The sequence below is a fragment of the Polistes dominula genome, unplaced genomic scaffold (genome assembly GCF_049000335.1).
Source record: "Polistes dominula isolate Pdom_NZ unplaced genomic scaffold, Pdom_raw_medaka contig_21, whole genome shotgun sequence".
NCBI lineage: Eukaryota > Metazoa > Arthropoda > Insecta > Hymenoptera > Vespidae > Polistes > Polistes dominula.
This window is the reverse complement of record NW_028301061.1, coordinates 1,146,290-1,160,863: the sequence shown is the minus strand read 5'-3', so window position 1 is coordinate 1,160,863 and position 14,574 is coordinate 1,146,290. Positions and strand designations below refer to the sequence as shown.

The 14,574-nt window shown below is 40.1% G+C and overlaps 1 protein-coding gene across 11 annotated transcripts in view; it reads right to left on the bottom strand.

Annotated features, from left to right (window-relative positions):
• Nucleotides 1-14,574, bottom strand: part of LOC107069288 (protein trachealess) — an 84,416-nt gene that overhangs the window by 13,162 nt on the left and 56,680 nt on the right. The window contains exon 1 of one of the 11 annotated variants that reach the window (XM_015326476.2): nt 5,730-6,643. The exons of 9 other annotated variants lie outside the window; for them this stretch is intronic. In XM_015326476.2, coding sequence (XP_015181962.1) covers nt 5,730-5,866 — 137 coding nt within the window. In that variant the 5' untranslated portion in view covers nt 5,867-6,643. Of the gene's footprint in view, nt 1-5,666; nt 6,644-14,574 lie in introns of those variants that run through there. One more of the 11 variants, XM_015326475.2, reaches the window with a different exon arrangement.

Genomic DNA, 14,574 nt, shown 5'->3' with positions numbered 1-14,574 from the left:
ACAAGCCAGTGAATGTGGCCGAGTGAATACCACCGTAACGTAACCACGCCCCTCTAGACGGCCCCTTGATACCGATTTTACGTTTTAACTGGCCAATGAACGATCTCTACGTGGACACTATAATGCAATCCTATATCCTATCACAATTGTTCTGTCATTAAAACATTTATTCATATTATTCACAGAAAACAAGTACTACTACTCAATGACTTACTTAAACTTAGATAATTTCTTAAGTTCACGGTACGTTTACTCAGTAAAAGACTAATCCGAGAAAAACTAAAGCGTTGCAATTAAATGTGCCGTTTCAACTTAAGAAGGGTTGAAAACGAGATGGGCATTTTATTAGACCGCTATTGCGCTTAACGACTGTAAAATGACAATCCTTTTCTCTCTCTCTCTCTCTCTCTCTCTCTCTCTCTTTTTACTCTTACCCCCTAATACAGAAAGAAAAGGAAGGGGAACGTGCAAATACCGCCAAGCTGTGGTAACCCATTATTTTCATCTTTGTCGCGGGAGTCAAAGGTCGTAAAAAGTGGAAGAGTCCTTTAGACCTAGGGGTAAGTTTGTTCCTTCGGCGCGAGCCATTGGTTCCGATGTAGTTTTGTTTTTGGATTTTATAAACGCACTCCAAATCCCTCGAGTTTAAAGAAGTAGTAGTAGGACAAGAATCTTTTTCCCCAAAGGGATAATGACAGACAGTTAGTCCCTTTTCTTAAAGTAACCTTAACTCTACCTGCCGATCTTAACCGATTTATATCTAAATTTGTTGTAAAACACAAGTCACACTTTACCAAAAATCAACATTTTCGATACTTTTCCTTTAACTTTTTGTTCCTCAACTAGTGCTACTGTTTTATTTATCAAATTTTATCAGAATAACGATCATTGGAAACGGTAGACGGATCAAAGACCGATTACACGAACCACCTTTTCATTGCTGATTGTGCAAAGATAAAAGGATTGGGGGTAGAGGGTGGATTTTCGGGTGGTGGACATAAGAGTAGAAAGACTGTTCTTTCTTTCTTTCATTCGTTCGTACTTTCGTCCCTTCGTTTTCTTACGATCCTTCACGAGTTAGGTCCATCTCCCCAGAGGTACGATACGAGTATAGGCAGAAAGGAACCGTTGCTGCTGTTCTGTTTCGTAGCTGCTGTTTCTATTCCTGTTACTTCTGTTGCTGTGTTGATGTTGATGGTGTATGAGAAAAAGAGATAGATAGATAGATAGAAGAGCATCGTTCGCACGAGCGAGCCCTTCGCACACACTATCTTCTACGAGTTGGTTGGTTGGTTGGTGGTGGCTGCAGACGTGTGAAAATAAAATTACGCCCAACTTTCGGCCAAATTGGTTGAAATTGGGCGGCAGTCGAGCACAAGGCCCTACCGGGAGTCCCTCGGGGTAAAGAAGAGATAGAAGTCTCTCGCGGAACCGATCATTCTCTCTCTCTCTCTCTCTCTCTCTCTACGTTTCTACGTTTTCTTTATTCCTCTTTGGACCCTCCTTCTTTTTCTTTCTCACCCTTCTTACAACCGTTCTTTATTTTTTTTTCTTTTTTTTTTTTTTTTAGTACTCTACCCTTCTCGCAAACGTGTTCCAACATCTACTTAGGACTCTTGCTAAGAGATACGATGGGTCAAGGAAACGACATCTACTGTTATACGATGCAAGAGTGTCAAGTGGCTGTCATTAATAATTCTCAATGAAACGATACGAGATTAGAGGTGATGGGGAGGTTCTCTTTCCATGTGGTTTTTCATTTTTACATTTCTATGTTTTTTTTTTTTACTTTGATCTCTTATTCCCTGTTTTCCCCCTTCCCCATTTCGTACTTCTTCCACTTTCGATTGGTTTTGCATCGTCCCACTTGTACTTTTGTGAAAGCCGTCTGAGAACTATAAAGGTAAGGAAGAAGAGGTTTAGAAAAGAGGAACATCGAAGCTCGCGGAAATTATAATGCGCATCGTGGCACCGGCTCGTCGACTAATTCAATTAAACAATTCATTTGCCGCTCTGGAGCACCACCTGAGGGCATGTCCCATTCCGTCCGTGCCTCCGTGTGGACGACTTTCTGTGTTAGTCGATATGGAGGAGGCAGAAACGTGAGTTGGAGAAGGACCAAACCTTGCCATACCTTCTCTTCACTTCTCTACACTTCCCCATTCCCACCCCTGATATTCCCTCGAGAGTCGTAGCCTCGCGCTACAATACAATGCTCCTAATGTTACGGGCTCCAGTTTCGACATAATTTTCTTTCGCGGCGGCCCTTTCGGCTATCAGATGCCTAAGCTTTTGTAGCACTTTGACAAAAGGTAACGTCATTTCCGCTGACCGCTCGATAACGAGAGTTACTATATATATATATATTGACAGAGAAAATGTACCAATCACCCTTATCATTATTACTAACCCAACCCCCTAAAAAGTAACTTGAATAAACAACCATTTGTGATAAACAATATTAACAAGTTTTAGGTGTTTTCTTGACATAGGAACTTTACCAATCCACCCTTCTTCAATATGACCACAACATGTTTTGAATAGAAGTTAATGTTTGTCATGATTTTGGGTTTGATTTTGTTCACACGTGTAGAAAAATATTAATCATTTTTCCGTTATTTTGGACACACATTTGTTAGGAAACGACAACAACGTTCATCATAACGATCACATATATATATATATCTATATCTATATATATATTTTGATAAACCCGACATATCGAACTGTCCGCACCTATATTTCAAATTCAGCTTTCATTCCGCTTTATGAATAATTCATGATACGTTTCTTCCTTCAAATGGACCAAAGTATGGCCTACGGTTTGATTCATGACACAACGGTTGACGATCGTGTCGAGGCTTAAGAAGTCTCTCTATCAAAGAGAAAACGTAGCCTTCTGCCCGTTACATCGTACGATTGCATAAGTCCGCTTGCAAATCTCCTACATAATTTATTACTTGAATCGAACAGCTAATATAAAAATAAATGCTTCCTTTTTTCTTTTTCTTTTTAACCCTCTCCCCTCATATTCTATATGTCAACGTTAAACACATAAAAAAATGAGCATTTAGAACACACTGATGGTGGTGGTGGTGGTGGTGAGTTTCCTGTTTTCATTCTTCAACGATTTATAACAAGATTTCCAAGACTAAGATATTATTTTCTTAGAAAACGTAGTAGAATCTGAATGAACTTAACTATTTTTTATTTTTATTTTTTATTTTGGACTATTCAAGAGAATCTACAACATCCGCTGATAAAAATCATCCAGGTATAGAAGGTATATGCTTAGGATATTACCAAGACTGCAACTGAGGAATAGAGGAAGGAAAAAGACGTATGGCTGTTTCTGGACAGAGGAGGAGGAGGAGGAGGAGGAGGAGGAAGGGAGGTAAAAAGATGAAAGAAAGATCGAAAGAGAGAAATAAAAAGAAAAAAAGAAAGAGATAGGGATAGAGTGGAAGGGAAGTTGCTTCTTGATGATGCGCAGATAAGGGAGGGTTTAAAGTCTACGTGATGAGTTTCTCGATGTGTCCGAGCGGAGGTCGAGCCTGAGAACTTTTGGTAAACGCACTAACTCCTTCAAAACGAAACGAACGACGAGTCGCAATTTTCTTTCGAAAGATACCTCTTTTGCATTTAATGACAAATGAAAAAAAGGTCAATCTGTTCAACAAACAAATAAATAATGTAGACATTTGTTAGATAGGATTTCATTGATTTCTATTAGTTGCAAATGTTGCAATATTACTTCTTCTTCTTCTTATTCTTAGGACTTTAATAAGGAATAAAGTTTTCCAACAGAAGGTAGCTACCTAAGGCTTGGAAATCAGATGAGCTTAATTCCACCGAGGTACAACTTTTAACCTAATAAGGCAAATGAGATACCTGCTATTTCAATTTGGGTAAAAATCTTTCCCCTAGATTTTCTTGGCCTTCTTTTTCAACCGTTTGATCTTTTACTTCTTCTTCTACTTCTTAAAGAAAAGAAAGAGAGAGAGTCTCATGTTTTTTTTTTTTTTTAGGTGTCACATTAAATTTTGTATAGAAATTCTTTCTTTGAAAATGATTACCTACCATGAGAAAAAGTCTATTGTACAATACGATATTAAAGGTAGGTGGAAGAGGGGGAAGAGAAGGATCAATGCTATGTGCTCGAAGTTGTTGGGAAGAAAGCAGAGGAGAGGTCTTCCAAGGGTCTCACGTGCACGTCTCGTATCCGGACATTCTCATGTCTTAACTTCCGGGAACGTGAGCCAGGCAACGCACCAACTACCACGGCGACACCTTCTACCAATGGCTTCACTCGTACAGCTAACTGCGGTCACTGATCTTCGGACTCGCCATTCTATCATTCAATGACTACCTTCCTTATTCTATCCATTATCGTTAACATAATCGAACAATAATCTATTTTATTGAATTATTTTACTATTGGATTGAATAGCTTAACAATTGAACCGACTATTGTATTATTCATCGAATTAATTTTCAAATAGTTTGGGTGTTGTTTATTGGACACTATTCATTTTTATGATCCTAAACTTGAAACATAGGTCATCTTAAAATAATTTTATATTTATTTTTTACGAGATACTTTTATCAATACTTATTACATGACAAAAGGATTCTAGGTAATATATCAAAGTGTGTAAAAGAAAATTGAGGAAACACCCTAACGGTAGTAGAGTCCGAAGGATATAAGCTAGTTAACAGAAAATAGGAGGAAAAAGAAGGAGGTAAAGGTAGCCCATCGTTGACGGCTCCCCGGGTTGCCCCGTCAGCATCAGCGTTCTTCCGATCGCATCGAGTTTACTGCCGTGGCGTGACGTACTCATCTGCACCATCGGTTTACCACCCTCAAAGTCTTATATCCAGTGCCGTCACCGTCACCATCACCGGCACGACGACGACCACCATAGTTTCACCACCACCATCACCACCACTACCACTACCACTGGTGACTTTACCATCGGTAGCAGCAGCCCTACACCGCTACCCATCACCATTCCCATTATCCACTCACTGTGACAGAGCTCTCGTGGGACTTCAGGATACCCCCGACGTACTATCACGTTCTCTCGCCTGATTTCGTAGGGGCCGCTAAAATTGTCGATCTCGAATAGAGGACGAAAAAAAGGTTTGCTAGAGTAAGGACTAGTACCTGAGTAATTCTCAACAATCCCTGCATTCTTTACTGGATTACGTTTGCACGATTTATTCTGATAGTTTAATCCCTATAAGATATTATCATTGTCATACTTCTATATTCTTAATAGCTTAACTTTTAAAGTGGTACTTAATAGTTGGCCTATTGATTCTAATTTTCATTGTGATCGATATCAAGATGATAATCAATTGTCATCGTTAGCTAATTAATCCTTAACGTTATACGAGGAAAGCTCGCATTCGTCTCTCTCTCTCTCTTTCTCTCTCTCTCTCTCTTTTTGGTATCTAAGAATGATATGAATCACTTTACGCTTAGAACTAAACAATCGTAGGTCACAGTACTTTCTAGAATTCTATTATCCGAGCGTTCCTTGTAATAATTGATTAAACACGTCACTTAGAAGTGACTGTCCGATAAAATAAACGCATGATTCTAATAATAATAAGCACTAAGCGTAGATATTAGAGAAATAAGTATAAGAGAAACAACATGCCCTGGCTCGAGGAGAGGACCCTGACTCTGTTTGTACGGGACACAGAGGTCCGCCGGTACGAACCAGGAGTGCGTGAACGCGGGGTTGATGTTGAGCGCCCCGGCAGCCCCCTGATGGGGTCCACCGACCCCGACACCGACCCCAACCGGACTTTGCCGTTGAAAGCTTCCATAATCCATGGCCACCTGATAGGGCAACATCTCTTCTCCGTATCACCTTCCACTTTCTTCTATTCTTTCACGCGACGATTCAGCAAACACACAATTGACAATCCAATGGGAACACACTGATCGATCCAAAAATTCATTCACTGTCCACCTTTATCAAGTTAAAGTACCAAACGTATTATTTATCTATACGGTCACTTATTATTTGTCCACGAAACCGATCGTATTCTTATGGTCGTCGTCATCATCGACGTGCCCTTTTTAGGGTCGGTTACCCTCGCGATCACGGAGTCCCATGCTCGCTAAAACGAGCGAGGACTCGGTCGTAAGAATAAGAATAAGAAGAAGAGGAAGGAGAAGAAGTGACGAAAAGGATAACGGACCAAAAGGAAGAAGGGTCACGAAGAATGAACGGAGTAGCTAGTAGCGAACTCGACACGTTCGAAGGGCTGCGTCACGAAGCGCCGAGAGTACTCGAATCGCGCGCGATGCGCGACGCGCGCGCGGCCGGACAAAGTCCCCGAATCGGTGCTCCCCTTCAGGGAGTGAGAGAGAGAAAGAGAAAGGTACAAAGTAAAAGGGTAAGGAAGACAGAGATAGGGGTCGAATGGTGGGGGTGCAGTAACGCGACGGCTCGTGACCGGACGGTAGACCAGACGGGACTGTACCGTCTCGTTGACGAGACGTCGAGAAGGAAGGAGGACGAGACGGTTTTCACCCACGCTCGCGCACGCGATGCTCCCGGAAGACGAGAGAGAGAGAGAGAGAGAGAGAGAGAGAGAGAGAGAGAGAGAGAGAGCAAGAAAAAGAGTGGGAGTAGGTGAATCGGGTTCTAGTGGGCGGTTCGTAGAAGCCAACACCACTCCCAGTGACCACGCCTATCGCGAGATACGCTACTCAACATAGGACCGCCCAATACTGAACGAACACGACTCATCGAAGAGGAACTTTTCCCTCTCTCGCGAACTACTCCGAGCTTCTTCGGTAGCCTCTCAAATGCTCCGCCCATTCAACCTATTGACGTTCCCTGGCTGGTTAATATCCTTTTCGCTGGACGCCCACGAAGATCCTCCGATGGACCAACGTACCTGTCTTCCTCATCTAAACTCCCACCTTGCCGAACCCCAAAGACAGTCCACGTGCATTCAGCTTTCTTCTACTGGATTCTTTCACTTTCCTTACTTCGTCCAGAGTCCTTATTTTTCCCGCGATAGAGGTATGTATCTATCCTTCTCTTACACAGTGTGTAGCCTAGCTAGCTACTTTACTTCTACCACATTCTCAACTATTCTGCATGCATCTCGTAGTACATAGCATACCTTAGAGAGTAAGATTATGAAGTTGTCAGGCGTCATTGTTGATAGAATCATCGAATCCTACCAGCCATCTTTCGAGTTAATCTTAGCGTCGTGAAACGCGCGTGTAGGTGCGGCTAGACCAGCCCCCCTCTAACCCCTTTCTACTCGTTCCCATTTCAATCTCCAATACCATTCATGCGTTTTGATGTAACCACCTCGTAGGGAAAGTGGGGGAGGAAGAGTATGTATGAGAGAAAGAGAGAGAAAGCGTACGTGCGTCCCGAGGTAGACACTGTCTCCACCGTCTCTTTCTATTGCGCACACACACACTCACACACATTGAAACACACTTACATACGCGTAAAGATAGTCGAACGCTAGCGCGCACACACCACTCACTCGCCAACTACGTACAAGCTCATAAACAAAACGGCCGCGTTTTATTGGAATGTCAAAGCGGGAATATTGGTATTCTTCGCGAGGACTCCCCAAAATATGTACGTCCGCGGGCTGCATGCTAATGGCCGAGGACGAGGGAGCTCACGAGGCGAGTATCGGTCTCTCTTCTCGCATCCGGTTGTCAGCACCGGCCGTTAGATCGTTGGCGCCACGGTGGTTGACAACCACTTCAACAACGACTAGCCTCACCTCCATTCTTACTTACTTCTATTAGAACCTCGAACCTCAACCCGAACACGATTCCCATCTGATATTCCATTTGGTTCTTTTTATCAGCTTATTGATTCGATATTAGATTCCTATCCTAATTATTTATCTCATTTCGCGTGTCCAGTTTTATCATCTTCCCATCTAATCAAAGAATTCTGATCACTGAACAAGAAATTAATTCTAATAGAATATAATACAGTGATTTTCATTGTTGAATAAAACTTTCCAACAACAACAACATTTATTTCACAATACTCTTGTGATTTCTAGTGTTTAATGGGTTCCCGATGATTAGATAAACTCTTTCTTTAAATGCAAAACACGCGGACTTGTATGGTCGTAAAATAATTGCAACAACTATTGCTCGACCAATCGTCGACACTTTGTAACTCTCAGCGAAAACGATGCGATCTAAGACGGGGTAGGGGTAGGGAAAGCAATTAGATAGCTAGAAAAGAGATCTGAGAAACGTATCTGCAAATTGGCACACGATACTTCCCAAGTTACTCCTAGTCTTTCGACTTACATAGTCGTCGTCTCCAATATTTATAAGAGGTCGACCGTCCCAAAATGTTCCCTTGGGAGAAGTAGGGAACTTGCCAGGGCAGTGTTGCTTTATCTGCCTCCTGGCCTCGTCCTGGAGGATTTTCAATGACTATTAAGCACAAGGAAACAGCTGATCGTATCGATTGATTGCAATTCCCTCTACCACCCCAGGTCCCTCTCTTTCTTTTGTCAACGAATGTAGGTCAGATTAAAATAAACTTTGATATCGAACATGAAGTGAAAAGATTAATAGAAAATGATGATTCTTATATGATTGCTTAAACAAATGTATCATTTAGAAAATCCAACGTATGTTTGGTTGAGTAAAGGTTGGTTAGGTGGTGGTTGGTGGTGTCCTGTGAAGCAAACAATCCTTATGAGATAGTAAAATTCTATTAGAGGAAGCTTTGATTAAGATATTAAAGGGTACGTGTTGGGGGTACTCTAACTAATATTAGGTACATTCTAGGTGGTGTATGTAGCAGTAGTAGTGATACATAACCTAATTGTCGTAATCCGATCCTCTATGCTAATGTAAGAGAAAGAGAAAGAGTACAACCAACTAGAAAGGAGACAAGCTTTAAGTCTAGGCGAGACAATGTTTAACCTGCACACCGGCAGGGTGTATTGTTATTTTAATAGGCATTATTTGATTTTAAAGTTCACTGAATGCCAGTGTGTTCTTGAAGGGGGATTTGATTGCTCCGACGATAGGGTCGAACCCTGTTATTTCTTTCCCCAATCCCTACTTTCTCTCTAAAGCTAGTCGTCGTCGTCTGCTCTCGTCACTCGGACCTCAACTTACGTTACTGAAAAGCGTTCATGCGATCAAACCCACCCCCTCCTGGTCTGACTTCACTTTGATACAACCATCTCACATGGAAACACAACATTCCAACGTCCATAATAATTTTTCTTTATTTTTATTTTCATTTCTTCTGGGGGAAGGGGAGGGGGTAAAGAAAAATGAAATAAGAAATTGACCCCAAAAAAAAAAGCCGATGAATTAATCGGAAGGTCTTCGTTTCTTGGTATATCGGAAAAAAAAGGTCGTTCGTGGACGTTCCATGCCGCTTCATTTGCCGCAAAAGGGGATGAAATAGACCGAAGTAGGGTGGGTTAGAGAAGCAACTAAACTCCAGTCTGGTAAATAGAGTCTAATCAACTGCGGGATTCAGCCTATCGGCACAGATTTCGACCTCGAAATGGCCTCGATTGTACCGTCTTAATATTCCTATCTTGCTACGTCTGTCTCTTCACATACACAACTATACATATACACATATATACGTGCGTACTGAATTTGTACATATATATATATAGGTAAGAATGCTCGCTTTCACCATGAGAGGTTGATTTTTTTTTTTTTTTAGAACGAAAATTAACTTCTTTTACTTGGATGTTATTATAAATCGAATTTTGTATAATTAAGTATAAATTTCATCAGAGATTATGTAAACTGCTAGCTACTACTACAACTGCTAGACCTAAAAAAAAAAAATTAAAAAAAAAAAAAAAAACATAAGAAATAATAAGTTAGGTAGTATATTTAATCGTGAAGCTTGATCGTAAGTCTTCGACGAACGCTTACGACGTCCACGGATCATGGGTGAACGACCAAGGTGCGACTTGGAATTTCAATTGGATAGAATTTTCTGTTAGTACCTAAGGTACAAATAATCTACTTGTTTTTTTTTTTTTTTTTTTTTTTTAACTCCTATAGAAAGATTCTATCTTTTTTTTTTCTTTGTTCACTCTTTCATTTTGATTTCGAAGAAAGTTCGAATCCACGTGCCTAGTAAGTGTTTGTGTGTGTGTGTGTGTTCTACTTTGATACTTATTGTCGAGCATACATTTATTTTATTTATTTATTTATTTAGACAACATTTAATGATTAAATTAATGTGTTAGGTTGTTTTTACAATCATATAGATGAATATTAATTTTGTTGTTCTCAAACAGTTGACGAACTTTAATGTAATACAAGATTGATAGAAACATAACCTAAAATTGAAGATAACCTTAACGTAATCAAGATAAATAGAAAAGTAAATGAGAGAATAGTAAGATGAACTATGTTAGATAGTAGTAGTCCAGACAAATAGTCGTTTGAACGATAGAACACGGTACCGCACCCCTTTGTAGTCGTCTACGTCGTCTACGTCGTCTACGTTCGTCGTCGAAACGAGGTTAAGCCAATCGGCTTCTTCGGAGACGAACGAGGCTCCCAAAGAATAATTAAGTAACGACGAAGGGTGTTGTTCCATTCGCGTACGACCACTTTACTCGTGTAAGTGTAAGCGTTACGACAATTTCTCTTTTGTTCCCCTCTCAAAATGTTCTCTCTCTCTCTTTTTTCTTTTTAAACAACAACAACAACAATAACAACAAACCTGAACAAAAAATACCCTCACGTAAAAAGAATTCACAATATATCCAACTGTACGAGTCACGATACTCTTGTTTTTTTGTTCCCTTCTTCTAACCCCCTCCCCACCGCCACCACCACCACCACCACCACCAACACTACCATCATTTTTTTTCTTCCACGTTAGAGAACCCATAATTGAAAAAGAAACGCAATTACGTAGGAGAGACGCGTTAACGATCGTCAATGCAGGATCCAATATCTTTCCTGGGGGTAAGAAAAAAACAGTAGAGAGCAAAAAGAAAAAAAAAGACAGCAGGGTTAGGTTGATATAGTTTTTTTTTTTCTTTAGGTTTAGCATAGATAGTTGACCAAGTGACAATTGAATTGATGGATGATCAAGTATTTATAAAAAGATATCAAAACTCACCCCTGGTGAACGTATTTCCAATTGATCGGACAGTTGTTATTATTTATAAGTACCCTTTTCTATCTGGATATCTAACTTTTATGAAAATACAGTAGAATTGTTGGGCAAAGGTAGAAGGGGTAGGGGATAGGGGTGTCCCAGTAATAATCGCTGACAATAAACGCGAATCGCACTTGATTATTATGATTGTTCGACTCCTTTCTATGTAGCCCTCAAATAACTTCGTTTCTCGTTAGTAGCCAGAGCAACCCTTAGTGTAGTTTCAAGCGGGGGTTTGAGCAAGACGGAAAAGGGGAGGCTTTGGGAAGATCGAAGGGTACGGGGGTGAGACAACGTTTCCGTTTTTCAGACCCAAGGTTCTTCCACCATGGGAAAGAGGGTGAATGACTGAGATGCAATTTGAAAAATTACAGGAGCCGCATACGCTTTTTTCTTCTTCTTTTCTTTGGTAGGAAGCCCCTCCTCCATCTCCTTCTCATTCTCCACCTCCATTTTCACGAACTATCTTCTGCATTCCGTGTAGTTTCATCTAACTCGAAACCCGTCACTAATGTATCCCTCCTGACCTCCACAACTCTCCATTATTTACAATTTTTCTAAGGATAATAAGATGATCAAAGTTTTGTATGAACATCAGAAGACCCAATGCAACCTCCTCCTCCTCCTCCTCTAAAAAAAAAAAAAAACCAGAAAGATGGACAACAGAGGCCCGTTTATCGAAACGAAACACTTGTTCGGACAGATTGATAAAATCTTTCCAAAATTTTCTAACCACCCTTGGTTCCCATTCTTTTTATGTTTCTTCCATCCAATTGTTTTCTATCTCACCTATTCCAAAAAGAAACCCTCTAAACCCATCCCAAAGAAATGATATATATCACAGTGACATAAAAGCTCATAGATTTTCTGAGTTAACGATCTCTAAAGGGAAAATTTGCATGTGCATGTACCAACCCCACCCTCTATGCCCATCGATTCGTAAAGGGATAATCGATAGAGAATAGAAAGATAGAAAGAGAGAAAAGATGATCGGTATCTGAAGAAGAGTAGAGAGAAACTGTGGAGTGGGGGGAGTGGGTTTAACACGTTGCTATTTAGGAGACACGTGCACCAGCCAAGTTAGCCACTTGTTCCGAAGTCTCGATCGCAATCTCTATCTCTCTCTCTCTCAGACTCACATACACTCTCTTTCCTGATACATCGCAGTTCGTGTACGTGTTTGCCGGAAATTCTCGATTACGTGGAGGAAGAAGAGGATCGGTTTATTACGAGCACGTGGGACGGGTTCTCACGTGCACGTAACGCGGTAGGTAATACGTGTATCCACAAAGAGAAAGAGAGTGAGAGAATAGAAGAAGAAGAAGAAGAACAGAGAGAGAGAGAGAGGGTGTCTCTCGGTAGTCCGTAAGATAGGGTCTCATTATTGTAGGTAGAGTGCTCCTAAATTGCCGCTCTAGGCTGGGGTCGCGAGACCGAAGCTTTGCCTTTTCCTACAATTCCGTGTTATCCTGGACCAATTAACTTTCAATTAGAGAATGGAGATAACTCTTATCGCGTCCGCGGGGCCCGGATTTTATGGGCACTTCTTTACCCCGATGCCCGACGTTTATGTCCGCGCTGATACATTGCCATGGAAAGGGTTAGATACTGATCATTATATTCATAATAACGATAACATATCCGATCCAAGGAATAGAACGATTAACGTTAGCCCAACCTAAGTAATTGGTCCAAACCAATTGATAGTCTTGAGATTACTTACCAAACTTGTTTCTTATGTAATGTATTAACTCATGTTAGAGTTAAACTAGTTATAAGGTTCACTTTTTTTATTGATTTTAAGATTAACTCGTTCAAATTGTTAGTTATTATATTATAAATTATATGTGCAATTCTTAATGAGGGTCATTAATAATGTAACACACTTAGTGTGTGTGTGTATGTGTATGAGTCCTTACAAGATTAACACCACAAGATAGTAGATTAATAACCCGTTTTACTATAGTTATATGATATATGGTTAAGTATATTCGTGTATACCTGTTTTTTACTATTCTCATACTCTATGATCTTTTTATGAAAACCAAACAAATGTAATAATGCAAGGATACTTGTATTGAAATAAAAATTGCACAATTATGTTTGATAGTGGTATTGTTTTTTTTTTTTTAGTATTTGTTATAGTTAAAAGCATACATGTATAGTTAGTTAAAATTTGTAAAATAAGGTAGACGGGTTCAGTTGTGTTCTCTAACGAAAAGGGGAAACTAACAACATCTATATGTATGATTATGAGGACGGAGTTATCACCGGGACTTCTCGAGTAGTAGGAACGAGCCCGCAGCCAACTCCATATTTGTGTATTACGCTCACGTGCAACGATACAATAAGGAATCCTTCGTATCGGGGGACGCATGCTAAGTACTACTAGCAACTTGCTGCAGCCCGTGTGCACCCGGCTGCGATTGTTTTCTTCGTACTCTCTTCTAATCGTGCCGGCCAAACCGATCCAAACACAACATCCTTTTCTTATTATCTTATTCCTTACTTTTACTTCTATTAAATTCTAACATTTATACACCTTCACTCATTCTATCAATAACCAAATATTCTTCTTTTTTACTTTCGAATTATCAGAGTCTTCTTTTTTTATTAACTTTAATCCCAATTGTCTAATTAAAGTTAACATTTGTTTAACTAGTTTCGTAGTTTAACATGTTGAGCGCCACGTCAGCCATCGATGACTGACACTCAACTATTTTTTCAATACAAAGTAACGTCTGTGGCCTGACAAAAATTTCCCTAAGAATTCAACGTGTTTAATAATAGTTGACCAATTAATTGAAATCAATTGAAATATAAGAATAAAATATTGCACATAAATGTACAGAAGTTAATTAACAAAGAAATCAATCATAAATGTGTAAGGGTAGTTTATCGATGCAACGGTGGTTCCTTTCGTCGGTTATAGAAAATAAAATGAAAAGTACAAGAGAAGTATGAAAAATGGTAAACGGAAATGGTGAATGGTGGTGTTGGTATATCTTGGTAATAATTAGCACAGTAAACGTACACAGATAGTAAAAATGGTGAACCCTCTCTAACACCCTACTACCACCCTTATTTAGACCACCCTACGTGGTGTGGTTCTTTTTAAATTATTACGTTTATCGTACTAGCTTTGGTTGTAGGCAACTCAACGAGCTGGCTGCTTGGCGTGGGCTCGGTCAGAGAAACGATCTTTCTTTCGTTGAAAATAACGGAACGAGTTTAAACCCAAATATAAGAGTGAGAGAGAGAGAGATAGAGAGAGAGAGAGAGAGAGAGAGGTACGTAGATGACAGTGAGATAATTGTTAAATTATTATTTTTGCGAGGGATATCAGAAACGTCGTCGTAACTAACCCAATGTCGGAAGAAGACTACCACAC